General features: G+C 37.1%; 1 protein-coding gene and 1 pseudogene across 3 annotated transcripts in view; one reads left to right on the top strand and one right to left on the bottom strand.

Annotated features, from left to right (window-relative positions):
• The window catches only part of LOC144972646 (tRNA-dihydrouridine(16/17) synthase [NAD(P)(+)]-like), a 79,761-nt gene that overhangs the window by 18,521 nt on the left and 39,862 nt on the right, over nucleotides 1-21,378 (bottom strand). For all 3 annotated transcript variants that reach the window (XM_078914123.1, XM_078914124.1, XM_078914125.1), the window contains 3 exons: nucleotides 9,549-9,631; nucleotides 4,263-4,366; nucleotides 3,511-3,655 (listed from right to left, as the gene is read on the bottom strand). In XM_078914123.1, the coding sequence (XP_078770249.1) occupies nucleotides 3,511-3,655; nucleotides 4,263-4,366; nucleotides 9,549-9,631 (332 nt within the window). The remainder of the gene's footprint in view (nucleotides 1-3,510; nucleotides 3,656-4,262; nucleotides 4,367-9,548; nucleotides 9,632-21,378) is intronic.
• Nucleotides 17,208-18,241, top strand: LOC144973798 (uncharacterized; annotated as a pseudogene).

Below are 21,378 nucleotides of genomic sequence, written 5' to 3'. Positions count from 1 at the left end.
TTAATACATGGAATATGACATTGAAACTTGACAATTTTACGGAAAATTTCTCAGAAAATATGATGAAGACATCAGAAGAGCTCTAACTTGTATAATTTTAGAGCTGTATGGCTAGGGTCAACCATAATTTTGTTAAAAAATATACATAATATTGATCATTTGGAACAATGTAATTTTGTGTTAACAACCCATACAAATGATATGAAAAATGCCTGCTAAATTATTATCAATCAAAATAGTCTGTGAGACCATGACATGTTATTTCAGGGAGGGAGGGAGGGAGAGAGCACGCATGTGTGTGTTAATTTACTGTGAGGAAAAGAGAAATTGAACAGGGGACAAAGATTGTTAAAAAGTCGAATTACCAACTGATTAGTAAGACAAAATGCTAGAGCCCTATGACGTAAACAATTAAACAATGCCAAAAAATGCGAGAGAGGTGGGTCTTCAGACTTTCACAGCAGAGGTGCCAGATGGTCACGCGTATGACCAAAATTGGCCAAATATAGAATTTTATTTCTTTTATTAAATTTTAGTTATTTATTTTTGTCTCAGTGACATTTATCCTAGTCTATTCAATTTTTTGTTTGTCAAATTCAATTATTTTTTTAAAAGGGGGGGTCAGTCTTAGTAGTGAAAACCATGCGAGTTTCTATTTAGCCACTTTTAAAATAAAATTTGGTCAGGTGTCCAAGCGAATGGGGGGGGGGGGGGGGGAAAGAATCGCAAATTGGGTTGATGTTTTGTGTTGAAAAGTACTAAACATATTCCGATGAAATTTGAAACTTAAATAGATGAAATGTGCAAATATAACCTAATTAACGGCATAATCTCTGCTCTTGATAGTTTTTTAAAATATTTCACTCAAAAGGGGCAAACATCTGTTTTTAACAGTTTTTAGTAATCGCACGAGTTTTGCCACTTGACATAATCTAAAATGACCTCTTTACTAATTGTGTGCCAAATTTCAGACATATTTATTGATAAAAAGAGTCGTAATGAATTTTTTAAAATAGCATATACGAAACGGCAGCCTCCCATATTTTGCGACAAATTTTGGCACTTCACGAACGAAATTGAGGCCCAAAGATTTGTGTGAGATCATCATTGCTAATTTCTTTTAAATGGTTAGAAAAATAAGCATTCTCATAAGCGGAGACCATTTGGGTGAGTATGCATGTAATGGGGAAAGTTTATGATATAAAAGATTTTGTTTCCATCCCTGAGCATGCTTATAACCAGATCGTGCTTAAAATAGAGACCAAAATATTATATTATTTTTATAGTTTTTATCAATATTTTCATTATTATCATTATTATCACATGTACACAGAGAGAAGATTAGCAAAACAATAATTATATCATCAAAACAAACAAAAAACACCTGACTGCCTCCTTTCCAACCAAAGACCTCAGGCAGGGTTTAGGCAGAAACAAATACTCTCATTCAAAGACAGAAAGAAACCATATAAAGGACAGTGGATAGGGGAATAGACAAGACAGCAAAAGTGATCTTGACAGGGGTCAAAAGACACTGGTTATTGTGACTCGTAACCAAAGTATCAATTATTAATTTGTATACTTTATTTTACAATGGTCAGAAAAACATTTCATATATCAAATAGATACAGTCAAAACACTTTACTTTATTGACAAATATAGTAATAGCAAATGCATGGACAAATAAAAATAAAAATACTCTTTTGTGAATCAAAAACCATTCTGAAAATATATACAAAACTCTAGAACGATGGTTTGCATGTGACCATTTAAGTATGAATCAGAATTATAATTCTTAATTTGAAAAATTAGCAAATTCCTATTTATTCTTTAAAGCTATCATCGTCTTGATGCAACCATTTAAAATTTTAATATGTTCAGAAGCATTGTAATTCAATTAAAGTTTCAATAATGCTAGTAATTTTTAAAAAAAAAAGGAAATGCTCTAATGCATAATAAAAGGTGAAATGACAGATTATTGTGATTAATATAATATAACCTAATGCCGATAAATATTTTTCATGTTTAATGCTAGACGTCTAGTTTGAGATTCATTAAATAAAAAGTTACTGCAATCCTTTAAAAAAAAACAAAAACAAAGAAACAAACAAAAAAGAAAAAAAGAAATTAACTGTTAAATTACACATTCAGTCCACATAAAAACATCTTTATTATACCTCTTCTTTCGTTGATCAAATTGGGATTTTATTGACATTCTGTAATCTATTACAACTAAGTATGCAAACATATGAAAGTGTAAGTAGTGATAAATGCCCATTTTTATGTTGACAAACAAGCCTTAATATTATGAATTGTGAAAGGTGAAAACAATATTTACAGGCCTGTAAATGGTTGGTGAAAAAATTGTGCGAAAATAGACACAACAGGACAAAAATATGGACACAACACAGATATGACACGTCAATTGACTAGTCAAATCAGGTCACTTTTCCCTACTTATTTATAACGAGGTCCTTATTTTATGGTACCAAAACAAATACCAATTATTTGAGGGCCCAGGTCTGAGTTAGTTGTAAAATGAAAGGAAGAGAACCATTCCTACCCTTTTGAAGGATGTGTATCTCGTATTTAACACAGGAATCTGCGTATCTTCGCTCCTGTTTGTGTTAAATGTTTACGCTGATTCTTTCGGTTATTTGGATTAATTCTTATAGAAGAAGAAGAAGAAGAAGAAGAAGAAGAAGAAGAAGAAGAAGAAGAAGAAGAAGAAGAAGAAGAAGAAGAAGAAGAAGAAGAAGAAGAAGAAGAAGAAGAAGAAGACGACGAAGAAGAAGAAGAGGAGGTGGTGCAGTGGTGTGAGAGCTTTCGAAGAAGAATATATATTTCGAAAAAAAATTATTATTTCGCATTATTTTTTTTCCGTCTCACATCCGGATGGAACCAAAGAAATATAGAGACTGAGAAATAAGAACCGGAGATATGCATGTGTGTCGGTAGCAAAATAGAGAGAAACCTTCCGGTCCGGTTCGACACACTTCTGTGTGTGCGTTATTTACTGACTAGGTGTGTATGTGTGTGAAGACGATTCGCGCGAACTTCGCAACCCACTCTCGCTGGCTGTGGCACAGTAGCCACATACATACACGTCTAGCGGAGTGTGTAGGTGGCTTGATAATATTATAGCTAACTGATAAACGGCAAATTTTGTTTGGTCTTTGATAAGACAAATGAAAAGTTGTTTTTTTTATTTATTTATTTTTTTTTTTAAGTCGGCATTTGAAACAGAATAAAATCTATTTTTTTCAAGGAACGAAATAAAACTCTTATTTTTTTTTTTTTATTGGTTCTGTTCTTTGACGTTACGAATTTTATTTTTACTACTATTTTTAAAAAAAATATTAGCACTTAAGAGCAAAATCGTACTGTCGGAATCCGACAATAGACGGAAGATTTACAGGCCTGTATTTAGTGCATCTTTGATACCCATCACCCATTGTGATATGTCTTTGAAATTTAATTGAAAAATGTCTTTAAAATATATACACTTACGCATGGTGAAGCATCTTAAACATGTGTCCTCTGACAAAGGACAAGTTACATGGATATTTGTCTGCAAAATCCAGATATTCCAGAGCTATATCCCAAATCAAAGGCTGCTTTCCGTGGAAAAGTGCAGGGTTGTGAAGGTTGCCCTCTTCATTAGGAAGCACAGGAAAGGCAACAGAGATAAGAAGAAAGCAACAGAAGAAAAAAGTAAAACCCAACTAAATACTTATAAAAACATTTTACATTTTACAATCACATGAAACTGAGATAAGGCATTCAAAAGAAAAGAAATTTGTAAATAGTACATTAAAACATCTTCTCAAAAAGAAAGATTAATAAAATATAATATATTGGAAATATGCCCAATAAATGTTCATATAACTTTGCCGTTTCTCCAACTAGATAATTGAGCAAAACAAACTTGACCAATGAATTGCTTTTAAAAAACTAATTATCATTATAAGTGGGATACATCATCATTTGAACAAATAAACTTTCAAATTCATCTTAATGCTAATTGAAAGGTGAACAAAATAAAGAGTAATAATAAAATGAAAACAAATTTTCACAACTGAAATAACCCAAAGATTAGCAACATTGCAAAGAGAGGGAATAGGAGTCAAGTTTCAAGCCAAAAGCAAGGCAATATCCTGTCTCATTTGGAGTCAGTGCAATGCTTGACTACTTGACCTCATCCCCATCTGGATTAGTCCCAAGAGACACCATGTTTAAAAGTGTATCACACCAAACTTTACCAGCAGTCATGACTCCTTGCACACCAGTTTCTTCCATGCATCTGGCAACATCCGGGAGATACTGAATATTACCATTGGCAAATACAGGAATACTCAATGCTTCCCTGAAATAAATACCATCAATAAATAAATGAGTGATGAGTATATATTAGCACATTTCAATAGTGTTTTTGCCATTCAAATCTAAAATTAAATATAAATTTTTCTGACCCCCAGATACATTACCTGACTCGATTCAGAACTGAAAGAGTAATTGTTTAAAGCAGATTGCCAATACTAATAGTATATAATAAGGTGAAAAAAAATAATTATCTAAGGTCAGAAAATTGACATTATGAGATGCTTTGGTATCATATTATATTCCTCATGTAAATTCTGACCAGCCCTTCCAACCTTGCAGGGGGGGGTGTAATTTATTTCAAATGTTATACCGATATCATGCATACTATTATGCACTACAACACAAAAGATGATGTTGATGCCTGCTTAATTTGGTAGCCAATTATTGCGATGCCCTTTTTAATGGCAATGGTGGTGAGTGCAGTAATGATGATGATACTGATCATAATGGCAGTTATACTGGTGGTGAAAATAATGCAGAATTTGGCGATGGACGATTGTTTTAATCTGCATCATCATATCGTTTTACACCAATGCTGGATCCATTTCATAGCCTCTGGGCTGCAGGTTCTTAAGTCAGTGTCAGTAAATATCGGTTCCAAGTTACATTCCTGAAAATGTGTCCCGTAGACTGAATTGGGTGTCTGCATATACATTGACTGTCCGTCGAAAATCACAACTTCAAAAAGTTCTGCCAGATTTTCCCCTTTTAGTTCTTGCCTAATAGAGTGTCACCCTTTTTCTTCTGGATACTTTTGTTCCACATAGGGGTTTCCTGTTGGGCTGTGGATGGTGTCATTATTGTAGATGTCCCATTCTCTCCACGTATGGACTCTGAACATGGCTGAATGGTCGGGATGAATACTCTCAGACTCAGATAACATAAAACAACTCCTTGATTTTAGTCTTTTGATTTGGATGGTATGGTCATAGAGAGGGTGTCTGGTGTCACTTTCTTGTTTGTATCCTTGTATTTTAGTGTATGTGTCCTTCCTGATATGTGGTGGTGCTATTCCTGAAAGCCTATAAACTGGGTATTGGTTTTAGTATTCCTGTTACAGGGTCCCCGGTCAAATCTTGAAAAAAAATTTCAAGACCTCTATCAGCAGACTGATCGGGTTTCCCAATGAGTGTCACACTAAAATAAATAAAGAATTGCAACATAGGTCTTTGGATTTCTCAGGCAATACTGATTTATAAGTGAACCAACACAAAACATATCAATCAACACCAAACATCAATCTAAATATTTTATATATACTACAAAATTACTTTTAAATCCTTTGCTCGCTTTAGTTGTTTATGTCAACAGTAATTATTCACTTAAATGATTCCATAAATATGTCTTAAGTTGGCCTAATACTAATGTTTAAAAAGTTTGTTGTCACGTAATCAGCGATGCAGAAAGTCTGTCTTTAATGGTTTTGAAGTTTCCGGACTGGGTTGCCAGGCACAAGTCATCTGTGTACAGAAATCTCCTTATATTTTTATACTCAGGCTGGTCATTTGTATAGATGTTAAATATGGTTGAAGCCAGAACAGATCCTTGTTGGAGGCCATTCTTCTGAAAGTGAAATCTGCTTTTTCTCCTATCCATTTCTACAAAGAATCTTCTGTTGGTCAAGAGGGATTTGATATTCTTTACAATCTTCATATTGTGTGTTATTCTTGTCACATTGAGGAGCTTTCTATGGTTGATCATAAGGTTGATACTGCTGTCAGATCTACTAATACCATGCCAGTGAATTCTTTGTTTTCAAACTCATCTTCGATGAATGGGTCAAGTTGAGTAGTTGGTTGTAGCAAGATCTTCCTGGTCAAAATCCAACTTGATCAAGTGATAGCTGTTGGTCTAATGTGGTGGTGATTTGAGCCAGTATTATTCGTTTGTTCAACAGGATGCTAAGGAGAGAAACTGGATGGTAACTTCCACAGTGTTGGGATTGTGCATGATGGAGCGCAGTTGTTTATTAGGGCTAGTAACCATTTTGGTGTCTCTGTACCAAAGTATTAATGATTTCTGTGCTGAAATTGTCAAGCCCGGCTGTTGTTCCTGGCTCTAAAAGGTACGTGGATGACTTCAATGGTGAATGGCTCTATTTGATTCTCGCTGTCCTCAGCAATTTTGGTTAACTCTTGTTTTGTTTCTTTCACGTGGCCTCGCGTTTTGTGTCTTGGCTTTCCATTTTTGAATCAACTGGTTTGCCACTTTGTTTGGCGTCTCTTAAATGGGCCTTTGTTTCAGTATTGAGTTTTGTTTTTTCATTTTGTTTTATTTTGGGGTTGAGGGAAGGCGGGATTTGTCTCTATAATTTTCATAAAGATTATTTTAACTGATGCATAAAACTTTATTATCAATATGTTGCTAATATCTAATACTAATTAACTATCATTTTATTATATTTGTTTATTGGTAGAGATCAAATGTGTGGTCTTATGAATTTTTTTCAGTCATTTTTCATCTTTCTTCAAATCAAACAAGTGGTAAAAAAAATAAACGTTGTTTCAACTTTCAATCTAATGCATTATTATTAACAATTTATTCGAGAATGATTTGAAAAAAAAAAAAAAAAAAAAAAAAAAAAAAAAAAAAAAAAAAAAAAAAAAAAAAATCAAAATCCATCCATTCGTTCTCTTGTAATGCTTTTTTCCCCTGAATTTACTAGCACTAAAAAATGGCTCAGGATTGGGTAAGGAACTGGCTGTGACCGCTTAGGGTCGAATCAGTTAAGAAAATGAAGTTGCAAATCAATTAATATCGATAAGATCAAAACCTGGTGTTTTTTTCTTTCTTTCAGACATTTTTCCCCCCATCAAACTACTTATTGCTATCTGACAATGCAATGTAAGCTGTGAAAGTCAGGATAATCAACAGTGATGATAATGGCAATTTGTAAAAAGGAGAAATATGTATTGGTCCATCTGTCAAACTCAAACAAAATCGTAACATGAAATATCACAGTTTCCTATATCACATTACTACTTCTAGTGTACATCTATTCTTAATAGTAGAGATTAAGAAACTAGGAAGCAGGCACTGGTATAAGATAAAGATCTGCACAAGTGTGTATGATAGGCACTGGCAAGAAAGAAAAATACAAAAAGAAAAAAAACTTTCCAAAAAAACAGTCTACTTCGATTGGAGATCGAACCTCAGACCTTCAAATTACCAGTCAGACGTGCTACTATTACCCCACAGAGGCAGATAACTGGGACAATTTTAATACCTATATTTTTTACAAGAGTACACATTTTATGCTGTCAACCTTCGCTTGCATCATACAACACAAACATTGAACACGAGAGGACTCTGATATTTGAGTTTCTTTATTATTATTTTTAAAAAATATCAAATTAAGAAACCAGGGAGCAGGCACTGGTATAAGATAAAGATTTTAACATAATTATCACCATCGCCTTTTTCACCCTGTGTCAGGGTAGAGGCCACAGACATACAGTTTCCATCCTTCTCTATCCTGAGCTAACGTTCTTATCTTGTTCCATGTCTTATCATCAGCTTCTTTAATTGTTCTCCATGTTCCCCGTGGCCTTCCCCTTGATCTTCTGCCCTGAGGGTTCCAGTCAAATACTTTCTTTGTTATAGTGGAGTCATTCTTAACTTTCTTTGTTATAGTGGAGTCATTCTTTCTAAGGGCGTGTCCAATCCACCTCCATCAGCTTCTTCCTATTTCCTCTCCCACTGGTTTCTGCTGTGTTCTTTTCCATACTTCTTCATTCTTAATTCTATCCATCCATTTTATTCTGAGTAGCTTACACATGCACCTGTTAACGAAAATTTGTATTTTCCTTATACATGCTTGCGATGCATTCCAAGTTTCACATCCATAAAGTAGGACAGGCTTCACATTTGAGTTGAAAAGTCTTAGCTTTAGTTGAAGGGAGATATCTTTAGTTCTCCAAACTCTGTTCAAAGATGTGAATGCAGCCTGTGACTTTCCTATCCATGCTTTCACCTCTGCTTCGTGCCTCCATCCTTGTCAATTACACTCCCAAGATAGCAGAAAGTGTCGATTATATCTTCAAGTTCCTGATCTTTTACTTAGATCTGCTCCCTTTGATGCTAACCTATCCTTAACACCTTTGCCTTTGCAGCGGTGAATTCTGAGACCAATTGATTCCCAGAGGATGTTTATAATCGTGGTTTTTGCTTGCATCTGGTCCTGGGTGTGGGACAGAAGAGCAAGATCATCTGCAAAATCCAGATCGTCCAACTGTGTTCGGGGACCACTAAATCTCAGTTCTTCACCCTTTGGAGGTTTCCTTCATTAGCCAATCACTGACAAGGATGACCAAGAATGGTGAGAGCAAGCATCCTTGCTTGAGACCAGTCTTAATTTCAAAGCTGTCAGCTGATCTTCATGTAAACCCCTGCAACTTGATCCTTCATACATTTCCTTAATGAGGTTTACTAACATCTCAGGGAGTCCATAATGTGCCAGAATTTTCCATAATGTTGCTCTGTCAATACTGTCGAAAGTTTTCTCGTAATCCAGAAAGTTGACAATAAGAGGAGAGTTCCATTCTATAGACTGTTCTGCTTTCTATGCAAGTCTGTTCATGAATATTTCCTTGTCTTTCTTCACAAATCTTTTGACTTCCTTAGCTGTGGCTCAATACTGCTCTTGTGCATCCAGACTTGAAGCCCTTGCTTGACTTGCATTCACTTGTTCCTTCCTTGTTCTCCTCTTTTCAACAAGGTCCAATGTGATTGGACTTATCCATTCTTTACGTTCTGATACCCCCCAATACCTCCTGACAAGTTGTTATAAAGACTTCCTTGATCTTTGTCCAATGTGACTCTACATCTATGTCCTCCTCCAGATCAGCTAGAGGTTGGAATCTATTACTCAATTGCAGTTTGAACTCATTCTTTTCTCCATCTAGTGCATTCTCCTGTAATTTTTTCTTGTGTGTGATCTGGTCCCATGATTTCTGAGTCAAAGCTTAAGCTTTGCCAATAGATTACAAGCGGAGGATTATCGTCACTGAGTCTAGTATAGATATCATCTCTGTGATGCATGGCTAAATAGTTATTTATCCCTTTCATAAAGTGTAAAATTCATTAAATTCCAGAGAAGTAAGATTGGGTGTTAAAAGCTGAATTCTGGTAGTGGTAGCTATTCATTTAATTAATTTCACTCTTACCTTACAGCTTTGATGTAAGACCAATCTGCTAAACCAGTATTTTTACCTTTCTGCTCCCGTGTGCGACCATGAACCGTCAAGAGCTGAAAGAAACATCCAATAATATTTATAAAATCAACATAACCCTAAAGAATTGAAGAAGCCGAAAACAAAAACATAAATTAAAAAAAAAATATATAATTGAATTACAGACTACTGAATCCACTTAACAACGCCGCTACCACATTATCTCATTCATCTGTAGTGTTTCATTCATCATGTTTTGTTGATAAAGGGGAAACCTGAAACGTTCATTTGATCAGTTTTTGTAATTAAATTGAAGCTTCAATTCAATTTCACATTACTGAATGGGAATTCTTGGAAGAAAATTGAATTTACCAAGCAATTAAAATATTTAAAAACATACTTTGACCTCATATTATAATCATATTACTTTTCCATTTAATTCAGGACATTTAATCAAAAGAGTGAGATTTGATGTCAAAATGTATATTCGAGGGGTGCCTGCGCAAAAGCCGTAACGATGATTTCGTTGATTTTTCAGGAGAGCAAATCAAAACTTTGCGGATGGAATTTAAATGTTAACCAAAGACTATCGTGATGATTTTTATACCAATACAACCGTGATTATATAGTCTGCTTGATTGTCAGGACCCTGGTCACTTTTAGATTGTCATTTTTAATAAAACGACGCATTTTACGTAGCTATTTTCATTACGGCTTTTGTGCAGGGACATTTTTTGAAAAATGTCACAGTATCGCTCTGCCCCTTTACCGTATATCATGTTACTTGCATAGTGCATGCCGCCTATCCCGTTCTTAGGTGGAGGTTTGGCAGCCCAAAAGCCGTAACCGGGAATAAGACAGAGCTGTCAAGAGAAATTACCCTGAATACATTCTGCTCAAAAGCTGTAACTAGTGATACGGTGCAATAAAAACCACAACTAAGCGTAATTCTGGCCTGCCATAACACAGTAACTTGCGATACGGTGTTTGGGCAGGAGTGAATGACTGATGTACTTTGTTTAAAGAGTACGAAATGACACCGTAACACTGAGATAATAAAGAAAATAACAGAGCTCTAAACACATTTTTGACTTTAAAAATTATGGTAAACATTCATTCTGATGCAAATAATCGTAATTCGTCCAAAGAGGGACTCAACAACTCCACCTCTCTCTCTCTCTCTCTCTCTCTCTCTCTCTCTCTCTCTCCTCTTCCACAAACAATATCTCTCTTTCTCCTCTCTCAAACTCTCTCTCTTTCTCTCTATCTCTCTTTCTCCTCTCTCAAACTCTCTCTCTCTCTCCTCTAACTGACTCTCTCTTTCTCTTCTCTCATTAACTCTCTCTCTCTCTTTCTTCTCTCTCACTGACTCTCTCTCTCTTTCTTTCTTTCTTCTCTCTCACGAACTCTCTCTCTCTCTCTCTCTCCCTCCTTATCACAAGATCTCTCTCTTTCTCCTCTCTCACTAACTCCCTCTCTCTGTCTCCTCCTCCGCTCTCTCCCTCTCTTTCTCATCTCTCCCTCTCTCTCTCTCTCTCTCTCTCTCTCTCTCTTTCTCTCTCTGAAAAATGGCAAAACTGTTGGCATTGATGAGTTATACCCCGACATGATTACTAACTTTGGACCAGAAACAATAAACTGGCTGGCAAATACTATGACAGACATCATGGACAAGGGCACATACCCACAAATTTAGAAACATAGCCATATTAAATCCAGACAAACCAATGACTGAACCATCCAGCTACAGACCAATATCTTTACTTTGTTGCTTATACAAGCTCCTGGAAATAATTGTATTAGAGTGAATCAACCCATTTGTAAATCCCTGCGTACTGCCATAACAAGCGGGCTTTAGACTACAAAGAATCAGACGTGAACAGGTCCTTGCACTGACCTCATGCATTGAAGCAGGCTTTGAGAGAAAAAAAACCCCCAGAAAACTGGTGCAGTCCTAATAGACTTAACTGTAGCTCACGAATCTGTTTGGATAGGCGGACGATGTTAAAGCTTTAAAAAACGATTCCCTGTTGACAGACGCTTAAACTGCTGTCTACCATGACTGGACAAGACAATACAAGGTTCAGTTTTAACACCAACTTTCTTCAATATTTATATCTCTGAAATGCCAAACTTCCAAGCACTCAAACTTGGATGCCTTGACGACTGGGCCTTAGCCTATCGATCGAAAAACTGGAAAGAGATTGAAGAAGTTTTACTCAAAGACACCTCCCGCCTGAAACAATACTTGGATAGGTAGTAAATAAAAATGAACATCACCCAATCAGTATCCACAATTTTCCACCTGAATAATCGAGAAGCAACAAAGGAATTGAAAATCATAGGTGGTAACTCAATACTACCTTCAAACCCCAATCCTAAATACCTCACATTTGACAGACAGCTAATTACCAAAACATTGAGGGAACTGCAAAGAGAATCGCAAGAAGAAACAGCCTGCTGAGAAAACTCACAAGTACCACCTGGGGAGCCTCACCACAGGTACTGAGAATGTCTGCTTTGGCACAGTGCTACTATGTGTGAGAATGCTTTTTGGATGAGGAGCCGACATGTAAGCAGCATTGACATCTGATGGAGAGAATCAATGAGAATAATAACAGGATGTCTCAAGTCAACTCCAACTCAGTGGCTCCCAACACAGAGGCATTGCATCACCTAGTCTTAGACAAGACGCTAATCAAAGGATACATGCAAGAATTGATGAAGCCACGGATAACACTCCTATAAAAATAATCATAAAGGGAGCATCTTCAACAACAAGGCTCAAATCGAGAAGACCTTTCCACCTAACAAAAATGGTAGACTTCAGAGTGAAAGAGAACTGGAGCTAATGTGGAGCAGGGAAACACCAAAAGGAGGAAACATCATAAAAGATCCCACCAAAAGAATGCCTGCATTCCAAAATGCCAGGAAATACTGGGTTTCCTCAAATCGCCTTAACAGGACATGGCAAAACTGCATCAAATATGTGCAGATGGAATCGTGGGAACAGTGATGCCTGTGAAAGTGTCGGGCAGCTCCAGAGACCAGCAATCACAGCGTCCTCCGCTGTCCAGTAACGAGAACTGTAGGTGGCTATGAAAAAGTTCTTAGGGCAGAGGAAGACTTCCCAAGCTGGGTTGATGAAATGAATTTGGAGTTGCAGCCATGCACTACCACTACTCCCCTCTCTCTCTCTCTCTCGCTCCTCTCTCGCTAACTCTCTCTCCCCTCTCTCTCTCTCTCTCTCGCTCCTCTCTCACTAACTCTCTCTCCCCTGTCTAACCAAATCTCTCTCTCCCTTCCTCTCTCTCAACCAACTCTCTCTCTCTCTCTCTTCTCTCTCACTAACTCTCTATCTCTCACTCTCACGTTCTCCTCTCTCACTAAATCTCCCTCACTCTTTCTCTTCTCTCTCTTTTTCTCCTCTCTAAATCTCCCTCTCTTTCTCTCTGCCTCCTCTTTCATTCTCTCTCTCTCCCTCTCTCTCTCTCTCTCTCTAACTGCCAGTCTCTCTTTCTCTATCACACACACAAAAACTTTCTCTTTCTCTCTCTGTGCCTGTCTGTTTGTTTGTCTGCATCTCTCTCCCTCTCTCTCTCTCTCTCTCTCTCTCTCTCTCTCTCTCTCTCTCTCTCTCACACAGACACAGACACACACACTCACTCTCTCTCTCTTTCCCTACGATGAGATCTATGCATACGAGGTGAAAATTACATTTTTTAAAAAAAGATCAGGATTGCTTTCCTTAATCATCAAAACGCAGATTCAATCAAGTAATAGTTAGACTTATCAAGTTCATTGGTGGGCAAAGAAAAAAAAACCGTCTCATAATCCAGAGCTTGACCCATCCCTTACGTTGTGATGTCTTATCCTGTAATTGATACTGGCAGGTAGGGAATTTCGAGACTTGGAATAAATGTTACCCAATTGTCTTTCACCATCAATCTTGAACGTTAAAAGTCGAATTTTACAAGATTGTAACACAATATTGCATCAAAGCCATTGTAGAATCTCATACAATGTCACATTACGGTCTTTCAGTTGATCTAACTCTCATTTCCAACCCCATATTTTTCACTGCTCTAAGACCGTAAATTCAGTCAAGGCCATTGAGCTCGCCATTGTAACCACGGTGGCATAATTTTATGCCTGCCCAAACGCCTTATTGCTAGATACGGTTTTTGGGCAGTCAACTTTACCTTTGCATTTCCACCTTTTCGTCAGGCGGTAAAACGGTAGTTACTGTTAAGGCTTTTGTGCAGTGGCTGATAGGCACTGTTTAGAGCGTCTTAAGTCTGTATTACACGCTACGGCTTTTGGGCAGTCACATTATCTGTCTAAAAACGTTACGGTGTTCGTGTTTTAATTAATAAAAATTAATTAATTAATATTTTTGCATATATTTTTTTGTAGAAATAAACCTTACTCCAACCCAAGTTGATTTATGTAAAAAACGAAAAATCGAATTTTTTGACGTTACGGCCTTTGCGCAGGCACCCCTCGTATTGATCAAATCACACCACAGTAAGAATGAATATTCAGCTTACAATACATAGGTTGATGACCCTTGAATAAGCCATCATGATACATGTATAGGTACCTTATACTGACAATTTTTAATCAATGATGTGCCAATTTTATTGGTGAATTTAATTAAGCACACTTTAAAATCACTTTGTATTGCAGATTAGTCTATGGTGTGAACATGACGAGATCAAATCTAATTATAAATCAATACCAAAAACAAAGCACACATTATCACCAATTACCACTAAAGCGTCGGGGAAAAAAAACTATGAAAGGACTATAATTAAGTTATCTTTTATGAAGTAAAGTGCTTAAATAATGTCACTGTATACCAAATACATCTTGGCTTAAAATAATGCAGATCATAGAACAATTCATTTATCCAAAAATAAGTCACCAAAGCCAAGTTGAAGCTTGTTAAGTTGAATACTATCCATTCATCATGAAAGTACAAGTGGAGCTGAACATAGCAGGATAAAATAAATAATCATTTAATCCAAAATAGTTTCACTTCTTTTAAAGTCAACACAACGCAAATCCTAGAGATATGACTGACTCAATGGCTTCCACTGCTGGCAATATTGTCAGCTGTGATGAAAATTCTCCAATGTTTAAAAAATGGTACCGATGCACTGTTCCTAAAGCATATTACAAAACCCATGGCATATAAGAAACATTATGACTAGATATCATTATTTTTTATTTCATTTTCTCTTCTCATTGTTCCCATTCCCATATTATAGTGCTGACCATTATGATACAACACTTGTTTTTGAAAGCTTTTTACAGTTGACAATCTCTTTCCATATATTTCATATTAATAAATATGTACAAAGGCATCAACATTATGACGAATAAGAATGTCTTTGTGGGATTCTTTGTGGGACCTTATTTTTAACTTGACCATGTCAGATAGCTCAAAAGGTAGTGCATTTAGCTTAAGCAAAACAAAAGCTTACCAATATTGGTCTCGGGTTCAGTAAAATTTGTTCTTTTTTTTTCTGATCCTTTTGTCCAATCAGTAGCAATATGGTAGCAAGTTCTATTACTGCAATATTGCTTAAGATGCAAATTTGTCCTATTCAATGGTTAGCAAGCAGTTGTTGGTGTCCTTTTAACGATACCAAACCAGGATAAACATTGACTTTCAGTTATTCATTTTCTGAAACACTTTTATGGATAACAAGCAACAATTAAAACAGACATAATTCAAAGTACAGTTCACTCCGCTTAATCGCACATCGGTTAATCATACACTCCGCTTATACGCTACACGTTTTAAAAAATATAATCGCTCCGCTTAATCACCCACCATCTCCGCTTAATCGCTACACCTTGATTGGAGTGACAACCAACAGCCATATGAAAACAATTATGCTGTTCATTTTCCACACAACTATTCGGCCAACGCATTTGATCAATCATAACAATGGACAACAATATACCCATCAGCGGTGAACTGACATCTCAGGAACCACTGGACTCCGCTCAGCCACGCAAAGAAAATGCCTAGATAATGAAGATGAGGATGACTCATTGGAATGTGACACACGATCCTTTACAAACATAGACCTCTAGCTCTATAAAAATTGACTGAAACTCTTCTTAGCGGAAAAATCCAAAGAATCGAAATGAATAGTAAACAGCAAGCTTGCTTGAGAAAACAATGGCAGAAAACTAATTTGCGTGGGAATTAATTAGGGTACTAACCCTCGTTCCTTATAATAAGGTACCCAATCAGTGAAGAAATGGTCAACCAGTTTGTTTACAATGTGAGGCAATCCAGATGTGCTTGTAGCAACCATATAACTTACGATTTGAAGGTGTCTACATAATGCACTTCCGGTGGTCATATTTTACTTTTTCACACTGTTACTTTCCACCAGGTAAATGTGGTCAATTTTGGCTTAGATGAAACAGTGAAATTTATCACTCAGCGGCTCAGTTAAAATTGGCTACCATTGGGATCACGACAGGTTTGGAAAGTGAAAAAATAATTTCACGGAGGCTGTGTGAAAATACACTGGATGTGTTCAGACACAGCAATTCTAAAAAGCGTCACTTAGCCTTGGCAATATATCCATCGTAAATATAAATGTCCCATGAGGTATGCGTAGCGCTGTGGAACATTCCTAATTACTTTACGGTCATTCAACTACAATTCATGAATTCTTACTTTCTTTCCTTTTTTAAAATATTTGAATTTGATGAATTGACTAATTTCAGTTAATTGATTGAGAATTTACAGGTCTACAGACACTGAAAAACTTGACATGGTAGACAAACTATTCCACTTAACCCGAGAAGAAAGCTTTAAAAAAACAAAACATTCTAATGAAGAAATAACTAGAACATGACGGTCCCAAGCCCGTAGAAAACTCAGAAGTGAAGGTCATACATGAATGGCACATGAAAGCTGGTGCTTAGATGTTATTTTTAGCTTCTCTACTTAATCGACACACTAACCTGAACTCCAGAGGGTGGGGAGCTGTAAGGTCCGTCCCACTTGATGAAAGGAAATTGATGTGCATTTCGAACTCAACACCTCTCATTTCCAGGTGCATTGATCGCCGCGTAATCCTGTCTGACAGAGATTACTGCATATGGCCTCTCATGTATTATTGTGTCCATAACAGCACCTTCCCGTGGTGTTCCCCGTTTCTACTGAGTTTATTATGGGCGCGACCGAGTCCCCGGCGGTATAACCGGGCGAGGGAGTATGTGGGACCCCTTCCTCTTAAAGTGCAGGAGACAGAACCCACTGGTAAGTGGTACACGCTCTGCTCCTCACCCACCCACCTCACACTCATTCTGTAGTGTGGTGTCCTCTGTATGTCCTTACTTTTCTTAATCTACCCCAATAGCTCATACTTGTTTCCTAGTGCTGTAACTTTAACACTTCTATACTCCCTCTTTGGTCGGCCTGTGGCCCATGTCTTCTGTATGACTATCTGTGATTGATTGTAATCATGTATCCTTCTTAAAAAATTGAGATTTTTAGGGGAAAGGGCTGGTATCCCTTTGTTTAAGGCCCACAGAATCTCTCATCGGCACAAATGACCCAGGACGTGACGATCCTCTGTTTATGAAATATGGCCCTTTAAGCAGAAAGAATAACTGAAATAGATAACTGCAAGCCAGGAAACAGTAGGTGGTGGGGAATGGGCGACCGTCAATCATGAAAGAGACTGTGGGAAAGACAGAATGAAGGCTACTTGGCTAAACCCTATAAAAATTAATTATATGAGGAACATGCATCTGCAGCTCAACTCCTGATGTTATGCAGCTGACAAGGAATACAGGTTAGGGTGGGAAGACAGACCAGAGACTCCCCAGCATGCCATGACAAACAAAAGGAAATCATACGAGCTCGGACATCGCCTCGAAAAAGGTCTGCGCCAGACAGTGAGTACCCAGGCTGATCTGCGCAAAAAGTCAGCTACTGGGACAAAGAAATTCCACAAACATTTGAATATTTTACAAATTAACATTTGTGGAATCAGGAATAAAAAGACAGAGCTGAAGAAATTATTAAATGAAAAGGAAGTTCACATTGCCTTACTTCAGGAAACCCTGTATAAAAATAGCGATCCATATATTGCTGGTTATACATACTATAAATGTGACGACTGCCGTGGTATTATTACTTATATAAGAAATGACATCACGGGAGATGTTACTTCTAAACCATCACAGAACTCAACCGATGTACAGAAAGTCACCTTATGGCACCTAAATAAGAAATTTACCATTTACAATATTTACAACCCTCCACGGTGTACTATAAACCTAACAGATCTAAACAGTTCCCAATACAACAACACAATAATTGCTGGTGACTTCAATGGCCACTCTCCACTATGGGATACAAAAATTTAAACAACACAGGAAAAGAACTAGAAAAGCTTTGCAATACAACCAACCTCACCATTTTACAAAATGCAGACTCAGTCCCCATCCTTCTTCACAGAGCTCATATGTCCCTGAGTCATCCCGATCTAACCATCATCTCCTCTGACCTTCTGAATTCTTGTCACATTTAAGTCCTGGATGAAATAGGCAGTGACCATAAACCAATTTTAACACAAATAACAGTTCAAACACAGAAGAAAACATTTGAGCAGAAATCCAAATGGAATTTCAAGAAAGCAAACTGATATGTTTTCCCAGCAACATTAGATGACCAGCTTCCAAAAATTACAGATACATCAAGTGTAGAACATTTAAACGAAGCCCTCACCAAAGCCATTCTTGCAACTGCAAAAGCAGGAATTCCAAGAGGTAGTCGACAAAATTACAAACCCTTCTGGAGCAAAGAAATTGAAAAAGCAGTAAATACAAGAAAGGAAACAAGGAAAAACTTAGGGGAAAACAAAACCATTAAAAACAAGATTGAGTACAATAAAGCATCTGCAATTGTCAAAAGAACTATTAACAACGCTAAAAGAAAGAAATGGGCAGACACATGTGCTAATATTGACCTCAATCAAAATGGGAAAAAAGCATGGGCCTTACTTAATAATCTTAACAATGGAACCCCGAAAACCAACCCAAAGCCCATGAAAACTACAGAAGGAACAATCGTAGATGACCAAAAAAAAGCCATAATCTCCAACAAACATTTTGCTTCAGTAAACAAGGCATCAAAAAGAAGTGAAAAGGACAAAAAATTGATTAAAAACCTTAAACATCAAGATATCTGTTCAAAGAGGGCTTTACCATGTCAGAACTTCATAGAGCTATGAAAAAACTCAAGTTAAGGAAATCCCATGGACCAGATAAGATACACAATGAAATGCTCTTGCATCTTAGTGTGAGAGGTAAACAGATGCTTCTCAAACTTATAAATCTAACATGGGAGACAGGAATAGTACCAAGGGGATGGAAAAATGCTATTATAATTCGAAAACGAAAAGTTACGACCAATATCTCTCACCTCATGTGTTGGAAAGATTGCTGAGAGAATGGTAAATAACCGATTATACTGGTGGCTGGAGACATGTGGCCTACTAAATAAATATCAGGCAGGCTTTAGGATAGGGCAATGAACAGAAGATCAATTGTTTAGATTAAGTCAAAAAATAATTGATGGCTTTCAAGATGGAAAACATACAGTCGTGGTTTTTGTTGATCTCCAACAAGCCTATGACAAAGTATGGAGGAAAGGGTTGTTATCAAAAATGATGGACTACGGAATTGATGGAAATCTCTACTTCTGGATTAAACAATTTCTCAGTAACAGAACAATCCAAACAAAAATTAATGACGGACTGTCAAACAGAGAAGTATTAGAGGAAGGTCTCCCACAAGGATCCTGCCTCAGCTGTTCTCTTTCTTATTTTTATAAATGATCTACCAGAAGTATTACAGACACAAAAGGCCCTATATGTTGACGATTTAGTTATATGGTATACTACGAAGCACCCACCAATAGCCTCCAATAGAATAAATGAAGATTAAGAAAGCTTAAACACCTTCTGTGATAAATGGAAGTTAAAAGTAAATTGCAATAAAACAGTCTACTCTATATTTACTAAGAGCCATCCTATTTCCAAGAAAGAAATAACACTCTCCATCCAAGGCCATCGACTCGCGAAAGAAGAAAACCCCACATATTTGGGCATACAGTTAGACAGACAACTATCTCTGAACAAACACACTCAGAATGTAAAAATCAAAGCCACAAAGAGACTCCAGTTACTAAAACGACTAGCCAGTACTAATTGGGGAGCCGACACAAACTCGCTTCGACAACTCTATTTAGGCTATGTGCGTTCTGTCATGGACTACAATTTAGCCCTCCAAAATGTAGGTAGTAAAAACACACACAAAACCTTGGACAGCGTACAAAACCAAGCCCTTCGCTCCGGTTCCCTGAGATCGACACCCACAGCAGCATGTGAAATACATACTAATGTGGAACCACTTGGACTTCGCAGAGAATCAGCATGAAATGGTTGAAAGATACAAACGAAAAGAGGAAAACCATCCAAACAGAATTCTGGCAGAGAAATGGAAACCAAGAACAAGATTAAAACAAAAATCCCTGCTACACATTGCTAACAACTTGAATGAAAGACACAGACTCCCAGAAAACAGAGAAAAATCTATTTTAATCAGTCAAAAACCTCCATATGCCGAACTAAAACTTCAAAAAATAAAGACTAACCTTGTAGAAGAAACAACAAGAAATAAAAACAAATCAGATATACAGACATAAGCAATGAAGACAATACAAGAATACCCAGACAACTGGATACATGTTTACACAGATGGATCTGCCCACAAAGGAACTAAAAATGCTGGGTATGGATTTGTAGTAGAATACTCAGATAAAACCTGGGATAAATCCACAATTCTTGCGGAAGCTCCTGCTCAAACTACGAGGCAGAGGCAGTTGCAATAGAAGCCTCACTGCGACACCTCTCTTCTGTTTTCCAGCTAAACCCTTCAAAACTTCAAAACACTGTCATCTTCACAGACTCCAAATCGGTTCTCCAAGCTCTTGATTTAGATAAACTCTCCTCAACGTTCAACAGTTTAAGATCTCAACTAGATGAATTCCTTACAACACACAGAGTAGACTTATCTCTCCAGTGGATACCGGGACATTCAAATATACCAGGAAATGAAAATGCAGACAGACTAGCCAGACTCGGATCAACACTTTTACAACCATCAATTCCAGTATCCTTAGACACAGCAAAACAAATAATCAAAACAAATAAGAGAGAAGAATGGATGAACAGTTGGGCAATGAGCACCACGGTAGATGGGTAGATGTATGTTTTCCATATGACCACTCCTGTAAAGACTGATTGCCTAAATAAGCTCAGAAGACACTAGCAAAGCATCATCTTTCAACTAAGAACACAATACATACCGCTCAACAACCATTTAAGCAAAATTACAAAAGACACATCCCCTTCCTGCCCCCTATGTCAACACCCCAATGAAACAGTAACACACCACTTGCTTGAATGTCAACCTTTTGAAGACCTGAGATGCACATTCCTCCCACCAAATCCAAGCATCAGTAACACACTTTATAGTCACCTGGATCAACTACAAAAGACGTCTAACTTCTAGGTCATGGCACAAGACCGAAGGGCTAGAGCTCAGGTGGTCGCTGGCTACATTACATTCTTGCAGGTAATTTTGATGATTTTACTTCAAATGACTGTAACTCAATAACCGTTTTTAATCGAAACAATTCTATTTTCACCATAATAAAATAGAACATATTATAGTTGACTCCATTTAATCGCACACCCTCGGGAGTTCAGGCTAGTGT

Source organism: Berghia stephanieae, chromosome 5 (genome assembly GCF_034508935.2).
Source record: "Berghia stephanieae isolate SIO BIC M18660-M18661 chromosome 5, UCSD_Bste_1.3, whole genome shotgun sequence".
Lineage (NCBI taxonomy): Eukaryota > Metazoa > Mollusca > Gastropoda > Nudibranchia > Aeolidiidae > Berghia > Berghia stephanieae.
The sequence above is the reverse complement of the archived record's forward strand: the minus strand, read 5'-3'. Positions and strand labels throughout refer to the sequence as shown.